General features: G+C 42.6%; 2 protein-coding genes across 2 annotated transcripts in view; one reads left to right on the top strand and one right to left on the bottom strand.

Annotated features, from left to right (window-relative positions):
- pxmp2 (peroxisomal membrane protein 2) overlaps positions 1-9,250 on the bottom strand; it is a 49,569-nt gene extending 40,319 nt beyond the window's left edge. Inside the window, exon 1 of the mRNA XM_060843944.1 lies at positions 9,097-9,250. Coding sequence (XP_060699927.1) covers positions 9,097-9,203 — 107 coding nt within the window. The 5' untranslated portion in view covers positions 9,204-9,250. The remainder of the gene's footprint in view (positions 1-9,096) is intronic.
- Positions 9,251-14,534: 5,284 nt separating this feature from the next.
- pole (polymerase (DNA directed), epsilon) overlaps positions 14,535-22,084 on the top strand; it is a 142,260-nt gene continuing 134,710 nt past the window's right edge. The window contains exons 1-2 of the mRNA XM_060843549.1: positions 14,535-14,615; positions 19,953-20,088. Of these exons, the coding sequence (XP_060699532.1) occupies positions 14,551-14,615; positions 19,953-20,088 (201 nt within the window). The 5' untranslated portion in view covers positions 14,535-14,550. The remainder of the gene's footprint in view (positions 14,616-19,952; positions 20,089-22,084) is intronic.

The following is a 22,084-nucleotide window of genomic DNA, read 5'->3' as shown; positions in this document are numbered from 1 at the left end:
CTATGGACAAATTAGCATAGCCAATTCACCTGACCTGCACATCTTTGGAATGTGGGAGGAAATCAGAATACCCGGAGGAAACCCATGCAGATACGGGGAGAATGTGCAAACTCCACACAGACAGTCGTCCATGACTGGAATTGAAACTGTGAGGTAGCAGGAAGCAGGAACCACTGAGCCACTGTACCGCCCTAAATGGCGGGAGACAATCATGGCCATATTAGTCTTTAAACATATTGAGCATCGGGCCTGACAGTATGCTTATAAATTCCTTATAAAATTCACTAGGGAAGTCCATCAGGACTGGGCGTTTTTCTACTCTGAAGCTACCTCACAGCTTCCTGCACCTCTTGCTCTGATAAGAGGGCATTGAGAAAGGACTCTTGCTCAGGGAGTCATGCCCGGGAGCTCCAGATCCTTAAAAATAGATTCCATTTTGGTCCACCCCTCCTCACAACCCTCAGATTGATATAACTTAGAGTAAAATCTCTGGAATGCCACATTAATCTTTTTAGAATCACATCTTAGACCCTTCCCTAATCGCCGTAATGGCTTGAGGGGCGCTCCTTTTCCTGGTGACATATACTAAGTATTTGTCTGGCCTGTCACCATGTTCATATAACCTTTGCTTTGCAAAGGTAAGCTCTTTCTTTGCCATCTGTGTGAGCACGGAATTCAATACAGATGCAGCACCATGATCCTCTGTCGTTTGATGAACAAGGGCCTGTCAAAGGAAGCCTACTTGGTTGCCTTCAACTGTGCTTCGAGGAGACATTGTTGCTCACCGTTCTGCTGCTTCCTACTAGCAGAGTAGGAAATAACTAACCCCCTGGCATAGGCTTTGGCAGTTTCCCAAAGGACAGATGGACTACTGACCGAACCTTAGTTAATGTCCAGGAGCACCCGAAATTCCCGAGAGAAATAGTCCATAAACTTGTTATCCTTGAGGATAAAGGGATCCAGTCGCCAGTACCTCGGACCCACTGTAACATTCTTAATCTTAACTATAAGGTACACTGGAGCATGATCAGAGATGGTAATATTACCAATTGTACAAGATGCCACCAGGATTGCCACAGGGGTCAGAAAAAAATCAATCCTGGTGTGACATCTGTGTGGATTGGAAAAAAACGTAAAATCCCTGCCTGTAGGGTAGAGATGCCTCCAACATCCACCAACTCTAACTCCACATGCAGATCTACTAATTGTTTCGTTTGTGCAGAGGGTATCGAGGGGCCTTTGGGCAACCTGTCTACTATGAGATCCATGAGACAGTTAAAATCTCCCCCTATAATGATATGCCGAGACTCGAGACTGATCAGGTCAGAAAACGCATCTATGAAAACTTTGAGGGGATGAGCTGGAGGGCAATAAACATTTAAAACACCATATTCTTCCTCATTTATCAAGGTTTTAAGAATTACAAACCTCCTCTGTGTGTTTTTAACACACTCTAGTAACTTAAATGGGAGATTCTTCCTAACCAATATAGCCACTCCCCTACTTCTGGTATTAAATGATGTAAAGTAAACCCGAACAAAGCCATTCTACTGCCAGTCAAATGCTCCCTATCATCCAAGTGTGTGTCCTGTAATAAAGCAATATCCACCTTCTCCTTTCTAAGAGCGAAAAAGTGCCTTCTTCCTCTTAATTGGTAAGCGACTTCCCTTGATATTCCAGGTACACCATGTAGTCAAATCATTCGCCATAACCTTCTGCAGTGCCATTCAAATTCCAGAAAGGAGGAACTCAAACCACAAATCGCTAAGCTTTAGTGTCATGTGATCCATCAAACATAAAGACAATATAAACTAAAACCATTACATTTAACAAACCTACAAAACTATCAAAAATTAAAAACAACAAAAACTAAAAAACAAACCAACATATAAAGCGCCAACAGCACTAAATACAGGAACTCAACCCCTGCACAAAAGGGGCAACTATCCATTCAAAACTGCCCATAAGTAGGCATCTAGCCATCCCAACCATTTTCCCTCCTCCTGGGAGAAAAGTGTATTTTTAAAGCAAAAAAAGGGGGTAAATACCTCACCCATCCTTTGGTATAATTTAACTTCGAAATTGAAAGTACACAACTCAACTGCCATCAAACATAGTTTAAACCAAATTATTACCAGTAGAGAAAAAAGTAGGGAAAGAAAGCTCCAACCGATCTTCCTCTGTTTTATTCAAAAAAACAACAAAGACACACCCAAACAACACTACTATTTGTACGTACTATAGTTCAGTTTAGGTTAATTTGTCTACAAAGTCACTTGCCTTCTCCGATGTGTCAAAGAGATGTACGGATCCATCAAAGGTGATCTGAAGCACTGCTAGATACCTAAGAGAGTATTGAATGCCAAACTCCCTCAGTCTTCTCTTGACACTGTCATAAGACTTTCTTTTCTGGATCATCACCATTGAGATCTTACAGCCCTCATAAATTAGGGCCTTCAGATCTTTCCCCTGGATTCTGGAAGCTTCCACAATTCTCTCTTTATCTCTGCAGTGATGAACTGCACTAGGAGAGGTCAAGAACATTGACGCAAACCTGATCTCCATGCCATGATCCGGTGGGCCCACTCAATTTTCAAGTCTCTCATGCCAGCCTCCATGTTAAGGAATTTCGGCAGCCAATCTTCAATAAATTCCACAGGCCGCTCACCTTCCTTATCCTCCAACGGACCAATGATCCAAATATTTTTTCTTCTGACCCTGTTCTCAAGATCATTCACTTGGTCGTGCAAAGTATGGACCTGCATCTCCAGAGCTTAGATCCTATCCTTGGAGGAACTGGCTTCAGCTTCCACCGTTGTGACTCTGTGCTCAATCTCATTCGTCCTCTTTCCCAAGTCTCCCAGCTGCTATTCATGCTTCTGCAGCCATGATAGAGATCGAGGCCAGCTTCTCCTCTATCTGCTTACCCAACATCTCGCAAGATTTCACAAGCTCCTTCACCAGGGCCTGGTAGGTAACTGAGTCTGAGGATCCTGCAGGCCTGACCGCGCACCTGGCCTTGAACGCTTCTTTGGCATCTCTGGATGGCAAGAAACATGGATAAGTTAATTTTTCACAGCTTCCTGGGACTCCACAACCTTTCTAGAGTCCCAGGATATCGCGATATTCTGGGATAAGCAGGTTAAAAGCTTGTCCCATTTGTGCTGTGGTGCAGAGCTCTGCAGCACGATCCTCTCAGATCGCCGCCATTTTGGATCCCCGTGGTGAAACTATTTAATATCACCACGGCAGTAATCAATTCCAGGATATTGATGATGAAGGAAGTGCAATAAGTTTTCAAGTTAGAATGGTGGGGTTTCCGTGCACCTGTCATGTTTGTCCTTCTAGGTGATACAGTTCATACATACGGAAGGTGTTGTCATAGGAGCCTTGGTTAGTTCATCCCTGTGCATTTTCTTGATAATAAAGGCAGTGAAAGTTTGCCCTGGATGGAGTAGGAGCTAAGATGCTCACTGCAGAATACCCAGCTTTTTGACATCCCTGTAGCTACAGCATTTATGTGGTTAGTGTGATTAGGTTTCTGGTCAATGGTGACATTTCAGAATCTTGATAATGGGAAATTCCAAACTGGTAATACCATTGAAATACCAATGAAAGATGGTTTGATTCTATTGTTGAAAATGTCGATTACCTGTGTGACATTTTGCCACTAACTTGTCTAAGCCTTTATGTTTTTTGGGATATCCAGCATGAGTTAAAAAATTGCTTCAACATGTAAGGGAATTACAAATGTTATAGATAGCCAAACCAAATCTACCTTTGCATTTACAACACAATTAAATTAAATGCTTTAAAGACCCTCAACTTTCTGTGACCATATGCATATCCAGGAGTCTCTTAAATGTCCCCAGTGACCCTGCCTCCACAACTGATCCTGAAGGACCCAACAGCCGTACCAGATCAGTAGGTGAAAGAGTTAACACAAGACAGCTAGACTGGATGTGCAGCAATTTCCAGAACACAAATCATCAGCATTATGGGCATATGATGACAGACCCCATGTCTTTGTCATAGCTGTTATGACATGGAATGTATTTATTTATTTAATAAAGATTGACTTGTGATGGTGGAATCTCAGGAGCAAACCAAGATGAATCATTCACTTAGCATACTCAAATTTGTTGCAGATATTTGTCTTGTCATTTACACATCTGCTGGACCCTTCCATCAGTAGGATGGTGTTGCTCATGGAATCTCATCTTCCTTTTTCCTTTATTCTTTCATGGGATGTAGTGTTACTAACAAAATCAGCATTTGTTCTCTATCCCAACTACCCTTGAACAGAGTGGTTTACTAAACCATCTCAGACACAGCATTTAAGAATCAACCATGTTCCTGTCAGTCCAGAGCCACATGTTGGTCATATTGGGTAAGGTGGGACGTTCCCTTCCTTCATGGATATTAGTGAACCAGATGAGTGGTTACCACAAAGTAATAGCGGTGACCATGAAACTGAGATTAGCTTTACAATTCCAGAATTATTAATCAAATTTAAAAATTCAACCAGCTGCCATGGTAGAATTTAGTGCACATTCCCAGACCTGGGCTTGTGGATTACTAGCACAGTGATTTTATTGCTTTGTCACTATCTACCCAGACCAATTAGACAAAACTTTAATTTGACCTACTGCTTGTAAAATCACTGTTTTCTATAGCATGTTGTTTCCATTGTTCAGCATGCATATGGTGAACCTGATAAAGCAACAGCATGTGACATGTCATTTCCAGGTATGCCTGGTGCTACTTTTGGCATGCTCTCCCACACTTTGAGCTTGAGTTGTTTCTTTTATTTGAAGTTGATGACAAATGGTTAAAAATAGTGGTGGTCTGCAATGCCTCATGGATGCACATTTGTGAATTGCTAGATTTCTGAATCTTCGCATGGTCCCTTTTATGCAGTCAAGTTTGTCCTCAGTGTGAAGATGAATCTCTTCTCAAATCTGTGCAGTGGTCACTCCCTTCCCAATACTGTTACCGACAAAGGCATCTACGACAGCTGGATTAGTGAGGACAAGGTCAATGAGATTTTTCCTCATGCTCATTCACCATGTACTTAAAAGCCCAGCATGATACCCATATCTGTCAGCCAGCTCAGTCAACAGTGTTGCTACCAAAGCCGAAAATGTGTTGCTGGAAAAGCACAGCAGGTCAGGCAGCATCCAAGGAGCAGGAGAATCAACGTTTCGGACATAAGCCCTTCTTCAGGAATGAGCAAAGTGGGCCAAGCAGGCTAAGGTAAAAGGTAGGGAGGAGGGACTTGGGGGAGGGGCGGTGGAAGGAGGTTAAGGTGAGGGTGATAAGGTGAGGGTGATAGGCCAGGGTGGGGGTGGGGGTGGAGAGGTCAGGAAGAAGATTGCAGGTTAAGAAGATGGTGCTGAGTTTGAGGGTTGGGACTGAGATAAGGTGGGGGGACGGGAAATGAGGAAACTGGAGAAATCTGAGTTCATCCCTTGTGGTTGGAGGGTTCCTAGGCGGAAGATGAGGCCTAGATGAGGCCACGATGAGCCATCGTGTTGCTATGGTCTGGCGATGGAGGTGTCCAAGGACCTGCATGTCCTTGGTGGAGTGGGAGGGGGAGTTGAAGTGTTGAGCCATGGGATGGTTGGATTGGTTGGTCCAGGTGTCCCAGAGGTGTTCTCTGAAATGTTCCGCAAGTAGGCGGCCTGTCTCTCCAATATAGAGGAGGCCACATTGGGTACAGCAGATGCAGTAAATGATGTGTGTGGAGGTGCAGATGAATATGTGGCAGATATAGAAGGATCCCTTGGGGCTTTGGAGGGAAGTAAAGGTGGGGAGGTGTGGGCGCAAGTTTTGCATTTCTTGCGGTTGCAGGGGAAGGTGCCGGGAGTGGAGGTTGGGTTGGTGGGAGGTGTACCTGACAAGGGAGTCACGGAGGGAGTGGTCTTTTCGGAACGCTGATAGGGGAGGGGAGGGAAATATATCCCTGGTGGTGGGGTCCGTTTGGAGGTGGCAGAAATGACGACGGATGATATGATGTATATGGAGGTTGGTCCTTCACCTACCACCCCACCAACCTCCATATACATCGTATCATCCGTCGTCATTTCCAACCTCCTTCCACCTATCACATTTCCAACACCCCTCCCCCAAGTCCATCCTCCCTACCTTTTATCTTACCCTGCTTGGCCCACTTTCCTCATTCCTGAAGAAGGGCTCATGTCCAAAATGTCAATTCTCCTGCTCCTTGGATGCTGCCTGACCTGCTGCGCTTTTCCAGTAACACATTTTCGGCTCTGATCTCCAGCATCTGCAGTCCTCACTTTCTTCTAGTGTTGCTACCAAACCACTGTTGGTGAGGGGCATGCAAATTCCCTATCTAGCATACATTCTTTGCCTTTGACAATGTCAGTGTTAGTTCCAAATGATGATCAATCCAAAAGAATACCAATTCATAGTTATTTAATCAGTCTGTTTGGACGTGCAGCGGCACAGGTCTGGGACAGTTGGAACTCCAACCTAAATCTTCTGGCTCTGAGGGAAGGACATCACCACTGATCCACAAGAGCCTCAAATGTACTTGCGTGATTCAAATTTATGCAGGGAAATCTCTCAAGTCCAACAGCTTAACCATGCAGCCACAAGTACTGAGCTATGACCACAAGACGAATACTGATCATAAGTTGGGTTAAGGTAGTAAGTGATAAACAGCAAATATTCCCATGACCATAGAAATTTCTACAATTCAGAAGTAGGCCATTCGGCTCATCGAGTCCACACCAACACTTAAAGAGTATCCCTCCCAGGCCCATTCCTTGTAATCCTGCAATTCCCTTGGCTAATCCACCCAGCCTGCACATCCTTGGACATTATGGGCAATTTAGCATGACCAATCCACCTAACCTGCACATCTTTAGACTGTGGAACCCAGAGTACCCTGGATGAAACCCATGTAGACATGGGGAGAACATGCAAACTCTAAAAAGACAGTCACCCAAGGGTGGAACTGAACCCATATCCCTGATGGTATAGGCAGTAGTGCTAATGTGCCACATCATGTTTGGACAAATGTCAGGACATGTCAATGGTTCCAGAATGAATATTGGGAACATATTATTACTATTAAACTTATCTGACTGTTTAGCACAGTAATATGGGCTATAACTTAACTAGTCTGTGGGTGAGCTCTCCCAGTTTTGGCAATAATGTCTGGATATTAACATGAAGAACTTTGCAGAGTTGAGTGGAAAAATACTGTGAATGTTGGAAATTTTAAATAAAACAGAACATTGTGAAATATTCAGTAGGTCTCACTGCCTGTGAAGAGAAACCTGATTTAATCATGCTGGTCGTTAACCTTCTGGTTCACATTTCTGATAAAAGGCCATTAACCCTTTACCTCTTCACAGATCCTGCAAGAATTGCCAAGTGTTTCCAACATTTCTGAGACTAGCTACACATCCTTTTCAGTTCTGGAATTCTCCTTTTATACATCTCTTTCCAAAATGTGCCACAAAGCCTTCCACTGATCAACTTTGCTTCTTTTGATGCCATAGAGACAAACAAACTGCAGATGCTGGAATCCATAGTAGACAGGCAGGAGGCTGGAAGAACACAGCAAACCAGGCAGCATCAGGAGGTAGAGAAGTCAACCTTTAGGAGATACTTATTCCCACTTCACCTCCCTGTCCCCCTTTATTTGCAGCTCCCCCTACACACAACCCCAGTCCTGAAGAAAGGTCAGGCCCGAAAGGTCAACTTCTCTATCTCCTAATGCTGCCTGGCTTGCTGTGTTCTTTTGATGCCATGATAATTTGCGAGGATTGCTGCTGAATGCTTTGGGAGTGTTTCCCTGTGCAGAAGACAACCGTATCAATGCAAGGTGTTCCATTGCTCAATGATATTCCAAGTGGGTGTAAGCATGGAAACACGTTATTGATATTTTCTAATCAACCTGTTCAGAAATGTTATTATACACCCCTAAGAAAGGGAAGATTATGGAAAGGGTAAATCATCCTAATCGGAATTACTGCCCAGGGTTTTGATAAGGAAGCAAGACACAACCAATGACGAGACATGGGGCGTTTTCTCCTGCTGTCAGCGTATAGGACTAGGTAAAAACAATGACTGCAGATGCTGGAAACCAGATTCTGGATTAGTGGTGCTGGAAGAGCACAGCAGTTCAGGCAGCAACCGAGGAGCAGTAAAATCGACGTTTCGGGCAAAAGCCCTTCATCAGGAATAAAGGCAGAGTGCCTGAAGCGTGGAGAGATAAGCTAGAGGAAGGTGGGGCTGGGGAGAAAGTAGCATAGAGTACAATGGGTGAGTGGGGGAGGGGATGAAGGTGATAGGTCGGGGGTGGAGTGGATAGGTGGAAAGGAAGATAGGCAGGTAGGACAGGTCATGGGGACAGTGATGAGCTGGAAGTTTGGAACTAGGGTGAGGTGGAGGAAGGGGAAATTAGGAAACTGTACGACTTATCGACGAATTCTATTGGATGACACTGGTCTACGGTATAGTTTTGGAAAGGATACATAAAAATCAATTGGTTACCTAAACTACAAAAGTGAATGAAAAGCCTACTTCAGAGAGACTTCGGAGATGGTTTTACGGTGCCAAGGTTTTTTTTAAAGTGAACTAAACGACAGTTTAGTTACGATAAACCAAGCAGCCCTACCAGACTAAGCAGAGAAACAATATTTCTCCCGACAGTAAATTTAAGAAATGATTTTGATTTACACAATAAGTAATTAAAAATGCATAGTCTGATTAGAACTTCGGCAAAAATCCATCAAAGGTGCTTGATAATTCTGTGTTTCCATGCGACTCATGGTCAGCCTATCGGAACGTCCGTGCGTGAATGTCACGTCTCAACCAAAATGACTCACACGATCCGCTCCCACGAAGTCGATCACATTTTAACTTTCACATTGGCAACTAATGCTTGCAAATGTTTATATTCACTACCTCCATGAACCACAGGAACAACGGAAAAATGTCCAGACAGATCTGAGAATATGTTGCCGATTTGTAATGTCATGAAATTGCAAAGAATAAATCTCAAGACAAGCTTCACAGACACTGGCATCTCGCAGCATTTCTTTGGGTGGTGCTTACCTGGTGATTGACTTGGTTAGTATTGGATACTTTTTTAACAGAAACAAGTATTGGTGTAGTAAGAGTCGATGGAAAGGCCTATCGGGCGTTGAATGTCCCGACATCATTAAATTCAAGTTTAGCTGCAGCAAGCCTGTACTGACGCCACTTACGTCTACTTTCGATTGAACACAAAACGCCTCGGCGGTTACCGTAAATAACTGCACCTGGTTACGCACAGATCCTGTCCTACTACTTCCCAAGAAATCACTGGAAACCAGCGCCGTCTGGCAGAACATTATTCTAGATTCATGTAATTGCTCTGAGCGTTTTCTTAAACTCCGAGTATGTATCCCGACTAAAGAGGTTTTTTTTTCTCTGGGATTTACATGTTAATGAATCGAAACCTGCAACCCATTCTAAAAGATGACAGACTTAACAGCAATCTAGGTTTGTTCAACATGTAGTTTCAGTTGCATGACACTATGATCTTGTGTTATAAATTCAGTGTCTAGTGATCCTGCCCCACTAGCTATCTGAGGAAGGAGCAGTGCTCCTTAAACTAATGCTTCCAAATAAACTTGTTGAACTATAACCTGGTGTTGTGTGATTTTTTAACTTGGTCTGATGTGGGCAGTGGACACCACTACTTATGATTTGGAGATGCCAGTGTTGGACTGGGGTGTACAAAGTCAAAAATCATACAACACCAGGTTATAGTCCAACAGGTTTAATTGGAAGCACACTAGGTTTCAGAGCGTCACTCCTTCATCAGGTGACAGGTTACCTGTTGGACTATAACCTGGTGTTGTGTAATTTTTGACCACTACCCTTGAATAATAAAGCGGGCTTGAAGGGCTAAAAGTTCCTATCCCTAAGGTTGCATTGTGGCTTGTACAAGAGCTTAATGGTTTCCTCATACAAAAATGGCAATATGAATAAGAACTATACAGATTATGCACTTGCAACTTTTTTAAAAAAATTAAAGTTTGTTTGTTTTGGTGAAAATGCACAGTAATCATAATGTATTGGGAATAATACATGGGAGAATAAATTACATTACAGAAAGCTGATATTGTCTGGATGGATTAAATGGTCTCCTGCACCATTACAATTCCATTGCATTACCAAATGATACTTCAAGCATAATTACAATTTGCTTGGCATTTTTCTACAAAATATGGGAAATCTGTAAAGGATGTTTCACAAAAGATTAGGAAGAAGTGTTCTATCACCTGAAGGATACATATCCACTGACAAGACCATCCAATGCTTCTAAATTGATTTCTTAGCTTTTGTCGCTGCAAATGTGTTGCTGGTCAAAGCACAGCAGGTTAGGCAGCATCTCAGGAATAGAGAATTCGACGTTTCGAGCATAAGCCCGAAGGGCTTATGCTCGAAACGTCGAATTCTCTATTCCTGAGATGCTGCCTAACCTGCTGTGCTTTGACCAGCAACACATTTGCAGCTGTGATCTCCAGCATCTGCAGACCTCATTTTTTATTCTTAGCTTTTGTAACTAATCCAATAGCAATATAACAAATTGTAACCAATTTTGTTACATAGTACAAACCAATAACTTTAAAAACATTTAAACTTCTAATTGATAGTTTAAAGGATGATATGAGATTTCACATTCTAACAATTTTATTATAAATAGAATGAAAGCATTATTGACTATACACTTTTTATAGGTAATATACTTTAAACTATAGGAACAGAAATGACCTTTTTCATTTTTAATAAAACTGGACTAATGTCCTGTCAAATTGAATAACCAGGGCTGCAGAGTGAACTTTAAGCTAACCAAAGTGTGGGGGAGGGCAGTGTTGTTTGGGAGGGAGAAACCTTACTAAGCAAAAGGGTATGGTAGCACTGAAGGATAGTCACTTGGACAGCATTACCCAAAGTGGGAGAGGAAGAAAAGAGTGTACAAACATAGCTAAACTGCAGTAAATAGGTGGTGGTGGTTTGGGGGGTGTAGTATTTGGAACAAAAGACATGTAGTATTTGGAACAAAATAAATGAATTCATGACACAAACAGAAATTAATATCCGATAAGGCTACAAGGGTATCAAAACTGGGAACTAAATATTCAGTGATATATGAATTTTTGAAAGGACTGGAAGAAGCAAAGTGTGGTGGGATAGCTTTGTTAGCTTATTACAATACAACAATGAACATAGAACATTACAGTGCAGTACAGACCTTTCGGCCCTCGATGTTGCACCGACATGTGAAACCAATCTGAAGCCCATCTAACCTACACTAATAGCATGGGATTATCTTGGATCAGAGATACAGAGTTCATATGACTGGAAGTTAAAAAGGAAGAAGACACCATTGGAGTGGTTTATAGCCCTCCTAAGTGTAGCTATATTGTACAATAAGGAATAAATCACGAGATAGGATGCTTTAAAAAAGCAGTACATTAACATTGAAACAAAAAACCTCTGAAATCTTTCTTTTCTCACCTCAAAATTATGCCCTCTAGTTTGAACTCCCCTAACCTAAGGAAAAGGTCTTTGCCACTTGAAATAATTCTACAGCAGCTGCTATCCTGTCACCAAGTAACTCTTTATTTACATGCTCTAGCTTTCTCATAGTGACATTCCTGTTTATACCTGTCAGCCAAGGCCCCCTTATTGGGGCAGTTAATCTGGTCCAAGGCCATAGAATGTTTTTTTTAGTTCCTCTCAGGAGATTTTGTCACCAGGCCAGGTTCCTCCAACTCTGCCTCTGAAACAGGCACTGTGTACTGTATAGTAACTCACACCTGTACATACAACATCTTGGAAGAAATTCATTCTCCTCTTCTGGTGGCAAATGCATTGAGGTGGTGACATTCACCTTGTACATCTCAGATTCTGAGGTTTCTTCAATGCTTGAAGCAGAGGAAGAACCCACGGATTCCAGAACAGCTGGAAAGCCAGTTGTGGAGCTGGGCACATCTTGTTCTTGCACTGTTTGCAAGTTTGCAGCTTTCATTATGTTCATGTGCTTGTTCAGCACCATCGCACCTACCCAAATTTTATACATCACCAGACCTGACTTAATATCGACTATGCCTCTCACCCATGCAGGGCCATTCCCATGTTTCATACAGCAAACTTCAGGATATGTGTCCTCATAGAATATTAATTCCTTGATTGGGGCTGTTAGTTTGGTCCCTCATCAGGTCCACACCCCCAAAAACAGCCCCCACGCCACTCCTGGCATACACCGCAGAAAGTGCAAAACCTGTGCCCACACCATTCCCCTTACCTCCATCCAAGGCCCCAAAGGATCCTTCCACATCCATCAGAAATTTACCTGTACCTCTACAAATGTCATTTACTGTATCCGTTGCACCTGGTGTGGTCTCCTCTACACTGGGATGACAGGTCGCTTTCTTGCAGATTGTTTCGGAGAACATCTCTGGGATACCGACACCCACCAACCTCACCTTCCCGTGGCTGAACACTTCAACTCCCCCTCCCACTTCGTCAGAGACATGCAGGTCCTGGGCATCCTCCACCACCAAACTATTATCACCTAATGCCTGGAGGAAGAACACCTCAAATTCTGACTTGGGATCTTGCAACCACACGGAATAAATGTGGATTTCAACAGCTTCCTCATTTCCCTTCCCCCCAACATTATCCCAGTCCTAAGCTTCCAACTCAGCACCTCCCTCCTGAACTGTCCATCACCTTTCCTATCTATCCACTCCACCCCCCGACCTATCACCTTCTCCCTCACCTTCATCAGCCTTCTCAGCTACCTTCCCCAAACGTCACTACCTCCCATTTATCTCTCAGCCCCCAGCCCACAAGCCACATTCCTGACGAAGGGCTTATGCCCAAAACATCAATTCTCCTGCTCCTCGGATGCTTTCCCAGCAACACACTCTCGACTCTGATCTCCAGCAAGTGCAGTCCTCACTATCTCCTATTAATCTGGACCAATTGGGGAGTTCAGGCTGACAGATATAAACAGAAATATCAGAGGTTCTGTTCAATCTGAGAGCTGGCTTAGTGTCAAGGACTGTCTACGGATAAGTAAAAGGTGATTTGGTAATGGGTCACCAGCATCTGTTGAGTTATTTCAGTGATGAGAAGAGAAAAGCATGCTCCTGAAGAAATTCACTTGCAACAGTCAATGAGGTACATATTTCTGGAATCATGCTGTTATTTGGGAAGCTTGACTTATTTGATCCTGCCATCTAAGACTGGGCCCAGAATCTGGAAACAATATGTTATTTTTTCAAAGTATTGACATTGGAGCAGATGAAATTCAGTGAGTAATTCTCCTGACAGCTTGTGGACCCACAGCTTTTTCAGTGAATAGGAGCCTAACTTTCCCTGAAAACTACCTGAAAAATTAGCTCTGTCTGTTTCTCTCTCCACAGTTGCTGTATGACCCACTGGCTATTTCCAACATTATCTGATTTCATTTTTCAAGAAAAGGCAGATTATGGGTACTCATCCTATTTCTGTGGCCATTCACAAATTCAAAACACTATAAACATTAACTAATTAAACAATGATTTGGAGGTGCTGGCATTAGACTGGGGTGTACAAAGTTATAAAAAAAATCACCCAACACCAGGTTATAATCCAATTTGGACTATATTTAGCACTAGTTTTCAGAGTGCTGGTCTTTCGTCAGGTGGTTGTGGAGTATAAGATCATAGGATACGGAATTTATAGCAAGAGTTTACAGTGTGATGTAACTAATATTATATTTTGAAAAAGACCTGGATTATTTGTTAAGTCTCTCATCTTTTCGACTGGGCCATGTTGGTTTCAGTTCTTTCTTATATAAATTCCAGAACTTTCTTAAAGTTACATTCTCAAGTGAACTTTAACAATAGGAGCAAGAAAATCAATGTTGCGGGCAAAAACCGTTCCTGCTCCTCGGATGCTGCCTGACCTGCTGTGTTTTCCCAGCACCACTCCAACCTTGACTCTGATCTCCAGCATCTGCAGTCCTCACTTTCGCCTCGTTAATTTTAACAACAGATGCCATGTTGACCCTGATAATGCATTGGGGCACAGTCTCCCACCTTCAATGTTCAGACTGATTTTAATTCTAAAAAAGGTATTTACAGAATCTTACAAGGATTCATGCAGTTTTTGAGCAAAACAAAATGCAATTCTGCAAGTTGGACTATAACCTGGCGCTGGGTAATTTTTAACTTATTAAACAATCGCTGCCTACAGACAAATCAAGAAGTGAAAGCCTCTCGCTGAAACCTTGTAGCGAGCAATAAGATGCCTTTTAGTGAAGATCCACCGCACCACAGCTGCCCTTCGACTCGCAGAGGTACGGTATGGAGTGGGCGGGGTCAAGATGTCTTCGTCGCTTTCATCAAATCAGAAACCTTCCGATGTTGTCCAATCAGTGAGCGCGTGGTTGGTCTCGCGGTGACGCGGTTGTCAGATCCCGCGAGAGGCAGTAGAGCGCGCCAATTGAGTGGAGGAGCGGTAGATATGGTGCTGCAGAACAGTGGGAAGCTGAGAGCGGACAGACAGCCGGTGGCCGACACCAGCTACTCGTGAGTTTCAGCATTGTTCACTGTTGTGACCGGCGGGCAGTGGTGAATGCAACTACTGAGCAACAGGTTTTAGCTGCAACTCCCGAGAGATGAAGGACATCTCTGGTCAAAAACATACCAGCATTCCGCACAATCACACTGACATGAAGCAGGCCTCTGAGAGCTGCAGCTGGTGCAGTTACTGCAGGCTGACCACTCACTATACCTGTGATCCAGTTCGTGCTGTGTTCTCGGAGCGAATTACAGCCGATGCTGGAACCTGTACTGACAGCAAAAAGTGCTGGAAATCACAGGGAGTCAGAGAGCATCCGCAGACAGAGAGCAAACTAACGTTTCGAGTTTGAGCTTTACCTTGCTCTCTGTTCACGGATGTTGCCAGATCCGATGTGATTTCCAGTGCTTATTGTTTTCGGTGCTGTGTGTTCCCGTTCGGTCTGATCGTGTTGTTTCACTGTTAGAACTGGAATGCACTGAGTAAGTGCAGCTCACGCCTTTCCGCACCTCACTTCTGCCTTATTTTGCGCTGCCTCTTCTAGCAATTATGTGGAGGTGCCGATGTTGTACGGGGGTGGACAAAGTTAAAAATCACATGAAACCGGGTTAAGTCCAACAAGTTTATTTGAATCACAAACTTTCGGAGTGATGTTCCTTCATCAGATAGCCAGTGATCATAGAACACAATTTATAGCAAAAGATCATAATGTCATACACTAATACGATATGTTGAATAAGCTCCAAAACCTTGCACTTCTAAATAAGCCTATATGATTATAACCTGGTGTTGTGTGATTTTTGACTTTGTCTACTAGCAATTGATCGTTGAAACTAAAAAACACCCAACTTTTGAGTCTACAATACTTGTGGGAAGCATTTAATGTATGCAATTTATATATGTTGCGCCTGCCTTTCTTGAGATTGTGCGAAAACATCTAAATAGTTTGAATGTAGTTGGATTCTTGCCTGATTTGACTGAACAGCCGTGTGTTGCTGGAAAAATACAGCAGTTCAGGTAGCATCCAAAGAATCGACGATTCGACCGTTCAGGCATAAGCCCTTCATCTGGCTTATGCTGCCTGATCTGCAGTCCTTTTCCAGCAACACACTCTCGACTCTAATCTCCAGCATCTGCAGTCCTCGACTTAACAACAGATTGTTGCATCGAAGAAAACATATGCGCCCATCCATAAATGCATGAAGTGGGTTTTGGTGCTGCCTGTTTATAATTATGTGTATTTAATTCTGATGTCTGGCAAGTTAGAGTGGAATCTTAAACAAAAATTTGTAATTTTTTTTCATCAAATCGCTAGAATTTAGGAAAGCACTCATTTTTTAAGAGATGAATAATATGCATTCTAATGTGATTAGACGGTTTGGATTATATTGGGATGGACAACGGGGCCATCCGTAGAAAAGATATGAGCAGGATTTATGGTGGTTTGATATGTGGAGCCTTGGAAATGTGATTTCTCAAAATGATTCTCAGACTGCTTTATCCAAGTTCTACACATTAATGTAATGTGATCAGTCAAATCATTTTGCCTAGTATTGTAGCTGAAGATGGAGTGCACTGTTGCTCTGTTTGCAACTTCACAGATCACGACAAAAACATTTTTCCAATTACAAAGAGTAATGAAGTACTTTTTTATTCATTCATGGGTGTCGCTGGCTGAGCTAACATTTATTGTCTGTCCCTAGTTGTCCTCTGGTGGTTGCGGCAGGCAGCTTCTTGAACTGCTTGACTCGGTATGCTGTCGATCAACCCACAATGCTGTTAAGAAAGGAATTCCAGATATAAAAATGGAAACTCTCCAAGCCAAATGGCAGTTCAAAATAGCCTCAGCATGGGTTTATGGAAATGCAAGCTGTTCTTGAGTTCTAGGAAGCTTTGCTTAAGATAGAATCATAGAGATGTACAGCATGGAAACCGACCCTTCGGTCCCAACCGTCCATGACAACCAGATATTTCAATACCATCTCAGCTAGGAAAAATTTGAAATAAACCAATATTTTCCATAATCCTTTTTTAAAAAAAGCTTCAAAAATATTGAATATTATAATTTTTATAATGGTTAATTAATTGAAGATTGAATTTGTAGCTTCGATGTCATATCATTGAAAGCCTCAGTTTCACATGATGTCAAAATTATTTCTCAGTACTAAAACTTTAGTCCATGTCAAAAATGCTACCCTCAGGCTACCTTGCTACTTTTAAAATGAACATCATACCTATTTCTGTGCAAGCAATTTCAATCATCTCAGCATGTTGATTCTTAAACATTCAGTTTGTTCAACTTTCCTGCTCTTGCTCCATGTGACTTTAAATATACTAAGTCAATACCAATTCCCTTTGAATGATATTCTTAAATCTGCTTCCATCTGTGGTAAAGGCAATAAGTTGCTGTATTTATTTATAGGTCTTTTAGTCACCAAACCAATCTTTTTGCCAATTATTGTAGCTCGTCTCCTTCAGTTCCTGAACTTGGTGCTATTGTAAACTGTTTCTGTCTACTCTGTCAAAAACACACATAGTTATAGAGTTGTACAGTGTGGAAACAGACCCTTCAGTCCAACTCATCCATGCCAACCAGATATCCTAAATTAATCTAGTCCAATTTGCCAGCATTTGGTCTATATCCCTGTAAACTCTTCCTATGTATATACCCTTCCAAATGCTTTTTAAATGTTGTAATTGTACCAGTCTCCACCACTTCCTTTGGCAGTTCCTTCCATACACATTACCCTCTTGTTAAAAAAAAACATTGACCCTTAGGTCCCTTTCATATCTTTCCTCTTTTACCTTAAAACTATGCCCTCTAGTTTTAATCTTCCCTGGGAAAACGACCTTGTCCATTTATCCTATCCTTGCCCCTTTATTATTTTATGAACCTCTATAGGGTTACCCCTCTGCCTCCAATGCTCCAGGAAGAATAGACCCAGCCTATTCAGCATCTCTCTTTTGTTCAAACCCTCCAACACTGACACTGTGCTTGTAAATCTTTTCTGAACCCTCTCAAGTTTAACAACAGCTTTCCTATAGCAGGGAGACCTTTACTGAATGCAGTTTATCAGAATTGACCTGACCAAATGTCCTGTACAGCTTCAACATGAAATTCCCAACTCAGTGTACTGACCAATAAAGCCAAGTGTACCAAACCCTCATTCACTGCCCTATTTACTTTCATCTCCACTTTCAAGGAACAATGAATCTGCACCCCCAAGGTCTCTTTGTTTGGCAACACCCCCAGGACCCTACCATTAAGTATATAAGCCCTGTCCAGATTTGCCTCACCACAATGCAGCACCTCGCATGTATCTGAATTAAACTCAATCTGCATCACCAATTTTGGTGTAATCTGCAAACTTGCAAACCATTCCTCCTATATTCACATCCAATCTGTTTATATAAATGACAAAAAGCAGTGGACCGAGCACCAATTCTTGAGACACACCACTGGTCACAGATCTCCAGTCCTAAAAAACCTTCCGCCACCACCCTCTGTCTCCTACCTTCAAACCAGTTTTCTATCCAAATGGCTGGCTGTTCCTGGATTCCATGTGAACTACCCTTGCTAAACACTCTACCATGTGGAATCTTGTTGAACACCTTGATGAAGTCCACCACTCTGCCTTCATCAATCTTATTTATCACTTCTTCCAAAAAAACTCTGTCAATTAGTGAGTCACAATTTCCCATGCACAAAGCCATGTTAAATGTCCCTAATCAATCCTTGCCTTTCCAAAACATTGACTCTCCTCAGATGCTGCCTGACCAGCTGTGCTTTTCCAGCTCCACTCTTTTTGACTCTTTCCAAATACATGTAAATCCTGTCCCTCAGAATCCCCTCCAACAACTTAGCCAGCACTGACATCAGGCTCACCAGTCTACAGTTCCCTGGCTTTTCCTTACCAACTTTCTTAATTAGTGGTGCCACATTAGCCACCTTCCAGTCTCATGGCATCTCACCCTTAGCTATGGATAATATAAATATCTCAGCAAGGAATCCAGCAATCACTTCCCTAGCTTCCCACAAATTTCTGGAATACACCTGTTCAGGTACAAAGAATTAATCCACCTTTATTCATTTTGATTGTGAGGAGTGAATCTTCTCTGCTTTAAGGAGAAGAATCTTAGACTCTCTAGTTTTTAGTCATAAATGCAATCCTTTCACCCTGGCATGCGTACGTCGCTGCACCCTTCCTGAAACATTGTGACAGAATTGTACCTCTTGTTGGGCCTGAACCAGTAACTTACCTTGCTAAGTGGGCAGCATGGTGGCTCAGTGGTTAGCATCGCTGCCTCACATTGCCAGGCACCCGAGTTCAATTTCCGCCTCAGGCGACTGTCTGTGTGGAGTTTGCACATTCTCCCCATATCTGCGTGAGTTTCCTTGGATGCTCCGGTTTCCTCCCACAATCCAAAGATATGCAGGCCAGGTGAATTGGCCATGCTAAATTGTCCCATAGCCTTGGGTGCATTAGTCAGGGAAGGGGAATGAGTCAGGGTGGGTTACTCTTCAGAGGGTCGGTGTGGATTTGTTAGGCTGAAGGGCCTGTTTCCATACTGTAGGTAATCGAATTTAGTCTAAACTATTTTTGTCTGTACTGAATGCCTCATTCATAAAACCCAGGGATCTTGTTAGTACTTTCTTTTAAAGCCTTGTTAACATGTCATGCTATGTGCACAGACTCGTGTACATGAATTCTCACGTCTCTATTCTTCTGCCCTTTACACTTGTAATACTTAGCCATCATCCTCAAATTTAAAATCAAAATTGTTGACTAACCTTGACATGATCTACAGTTCCATCTACATCTACTTTTCTTTCCAAGGTTCTCTCATTTGTGCTCAACTTGAGTGAAATTCTTTGTGACAACCACTAGTGAATGCCCAAGATGCTGTGATGCACTTGGTTCAGGAAACAGCAATGGAGAAAAAATATGTGCATTTCAGGCCAACAACCTTTTAGCAGTTCTTGATGCTATTGAGTATAGAACCTCTGATTTATTGTTTGCATCACATAGAGATGTGCTGATTAGTTGTACAGTATACAGAGTAGAACACACCAAGTTATTGTGTAAATTCATTTTTATTGGGAATGAAGTAAGATCTACATCTATATAATTCTTTCCTCATGATGTCCCTAAGTATTTTGCAGCCATTGTAGTATTTTTCAAGTGTGTTTGTTGTTGTAGTGCAAGATTGGAATTGCATCTTTCAATGTTGCCTTGAATCCAAAGTGGCAGGAGCAAGTAAAGATCAGTCCATTCCTCTATTAATGATAAAATAGTCCTTTTGCACTTGATTTAAATGTATCTCTCGTGCTTTTGTTTCCACAGTGAGGATGGCTCCTCCCTTCCTGCACTCAAGCGCCTGGAGCGCAGTCAGTGGACAGATGAGATGGATGCACGATTTGGATTTGACCGTCTCAAAGATCCAGGCGAGAAGACTGGCTGGCTTATCAACATGCACCCAGTCAGTTGTCCTTCTAAGCTAATATTGTCCCAGCGAAGGTCCTGATTTATAAATGCCTGACTTGAATGTTGAGACGAGGAATATGAACCCATACATAGGTGTAATTTAAATGATGTGGCATACAAATGTTTCCAGTGCTTTGTGTCCTGACTTGTGAACCAATTGACGTAGTCATTGAGATGGACAGCACGGAAACAGACCTTTCGATCCAACTCACCCATGCCGAGCAGATATCACAACCCAATCTAGTCCCACCAGCCAGCACCCGGCCCATATCCCTTCAAACCCTTCCTATTCATATACCCATCCTTTTAAATGTTGCAATTGTACCAGCCTTAACTTCCTCTGGCAGCTCATTCCGTACACGTACCACCCTCTGCATGAAAAAGTTGCCCAATAGGTCCCTTTTATATCTTTCCCCGCTCACCCTTAACCTATGTCCTCTACATCTGGACTCCCCCATCCCAGGGAAAATACTTTGTCTATTTATCCTATTCATGACCCTCATGATTTTATATACCTTTATAAGGGCATCGCTCAGCCTCCGTCGCTGCAGGGAAAACAGCTTATTCAACCTCTCCCTATGGATCAAATCCTTGTAAATCTTTTCTGAAACCTTTCAAGTTTCACAACATTTTTCTGATAGGAAGGAATCCAGAATTGCATACAATATTCTAAAATTAGCCTAACCAATGTCCTGTACAGCTGTAACATGACCTCCCAATTCCTGTACTCAATATTCTGACCAATAAAGGAAAGCATACCAAACACCTTTTTCACTATCCTATCTACCTGTGACTCCACTTTCAAGGAACTATGAACCTGCACTCCAAGGTCTCTTTGTTCAGCAACACTCCCTAGGACCTTACCATAAAGTGTATAAGTCCTGCTAAGATTTGCTTTACCAAACTGCAGCACCTTGCATTTATCTAAATTAAACTCCATCAGCTATTCCTCAGCCTATTGGTCCATCTGATCAAGATCCCGTTGTAGTCTGAGGTAACCTTCGTTGTCCGCTATGCCTCCATCTGCAAACTAACTTGCTGTGCCTCTTATACTCACATCCAAATCATTTATATAAATGATGAAAGGTAATGGACCCAGCACCGATCCTTATGGCACTCCACTGGTCACAGGCCTCCAGTCTAAAAAACATCCGTCCTCCACCACCCTCTGTCTTCTACCTTCGAGCCAGTACTGTATCCAAATGGCTAGTTCTCCCTGCATTCCATGAGATCTAACCTTGCTAACCAGTCTCCCATGGGGAACCTTGTTGAACATCTTACTGATGTCTATATAGATCACATCTACCACTGTGCCCTCATCAATCCTCTTTGTTACTTCAAAAAACTCAACCAAGTTTGTGAGACATGATTTCCCACGCACAAAGCCATGTTGACTGTCCCTAATCAGTCCTTGCCTTTCCAAATATGTGTACATCCTGTCCCTCAGGATTCCCTCCAACAACTTGCCCACCATCAACATCAGGCTCACTGGTCTACAGTTCCCGTGTCCTTACCGCTCTCCTAAACAGTGGCACCATGTTAGCCGACCTCCAGTCTTTCGGTATCTCATCTGTGACTATTGATGATATCGATATTTCAGCAAGTGGCCCAACAATCACTTCCCTTGCTTCCCACAGACTCCTTGGGTACACCTGGGTTCTGGGGATTTATCCACTTTTATGTGTTTTAAGACATCCAGCACTTCCTCCTCTGTAATATGGACATTTTTCCCTACATTCTATATCTTCCATATCCTTCTCCACAATAAACACTGATGCAAAACACTCATTTAGTATCTTCCCCCATCCCCTGTGGCTCCATACAAAGGCCGCCTTGCTGTTCTTTGAGGGGCCCTATTCTCTCCCTCGTTATCCTTTTGTCCTTAATGTACTTATGAAATCCCTTTGGATTTTCCTTTACTCTGATTGCCAAAGCTGTCTCACGTACCTGTTTTGCCCTCCTGATTTCTCTCTAAAGTACACTCCTACTGC

This window comes from Hemiscyllium ocellatum, chromosome 24, assembly GCF_020745735.1.
Source record: "Hemiscyllium ocellatum isolate sHemOce1 chromosome 24, sHemOce1.pat.X.cur, whole genome shotgun sequence".
Classification (NCBI taxonomy): domain Eukaryota; kingdom Metazoa; phylum Chordata; class Chondrichthyes; order Orectolobiformes; family Hemiscylliidae; genus Hemiscyllium; species Hemiscyllium ocellatum.
This window is presented reverse-complemented; position numbering and strand designations above follow the sequence as displayed.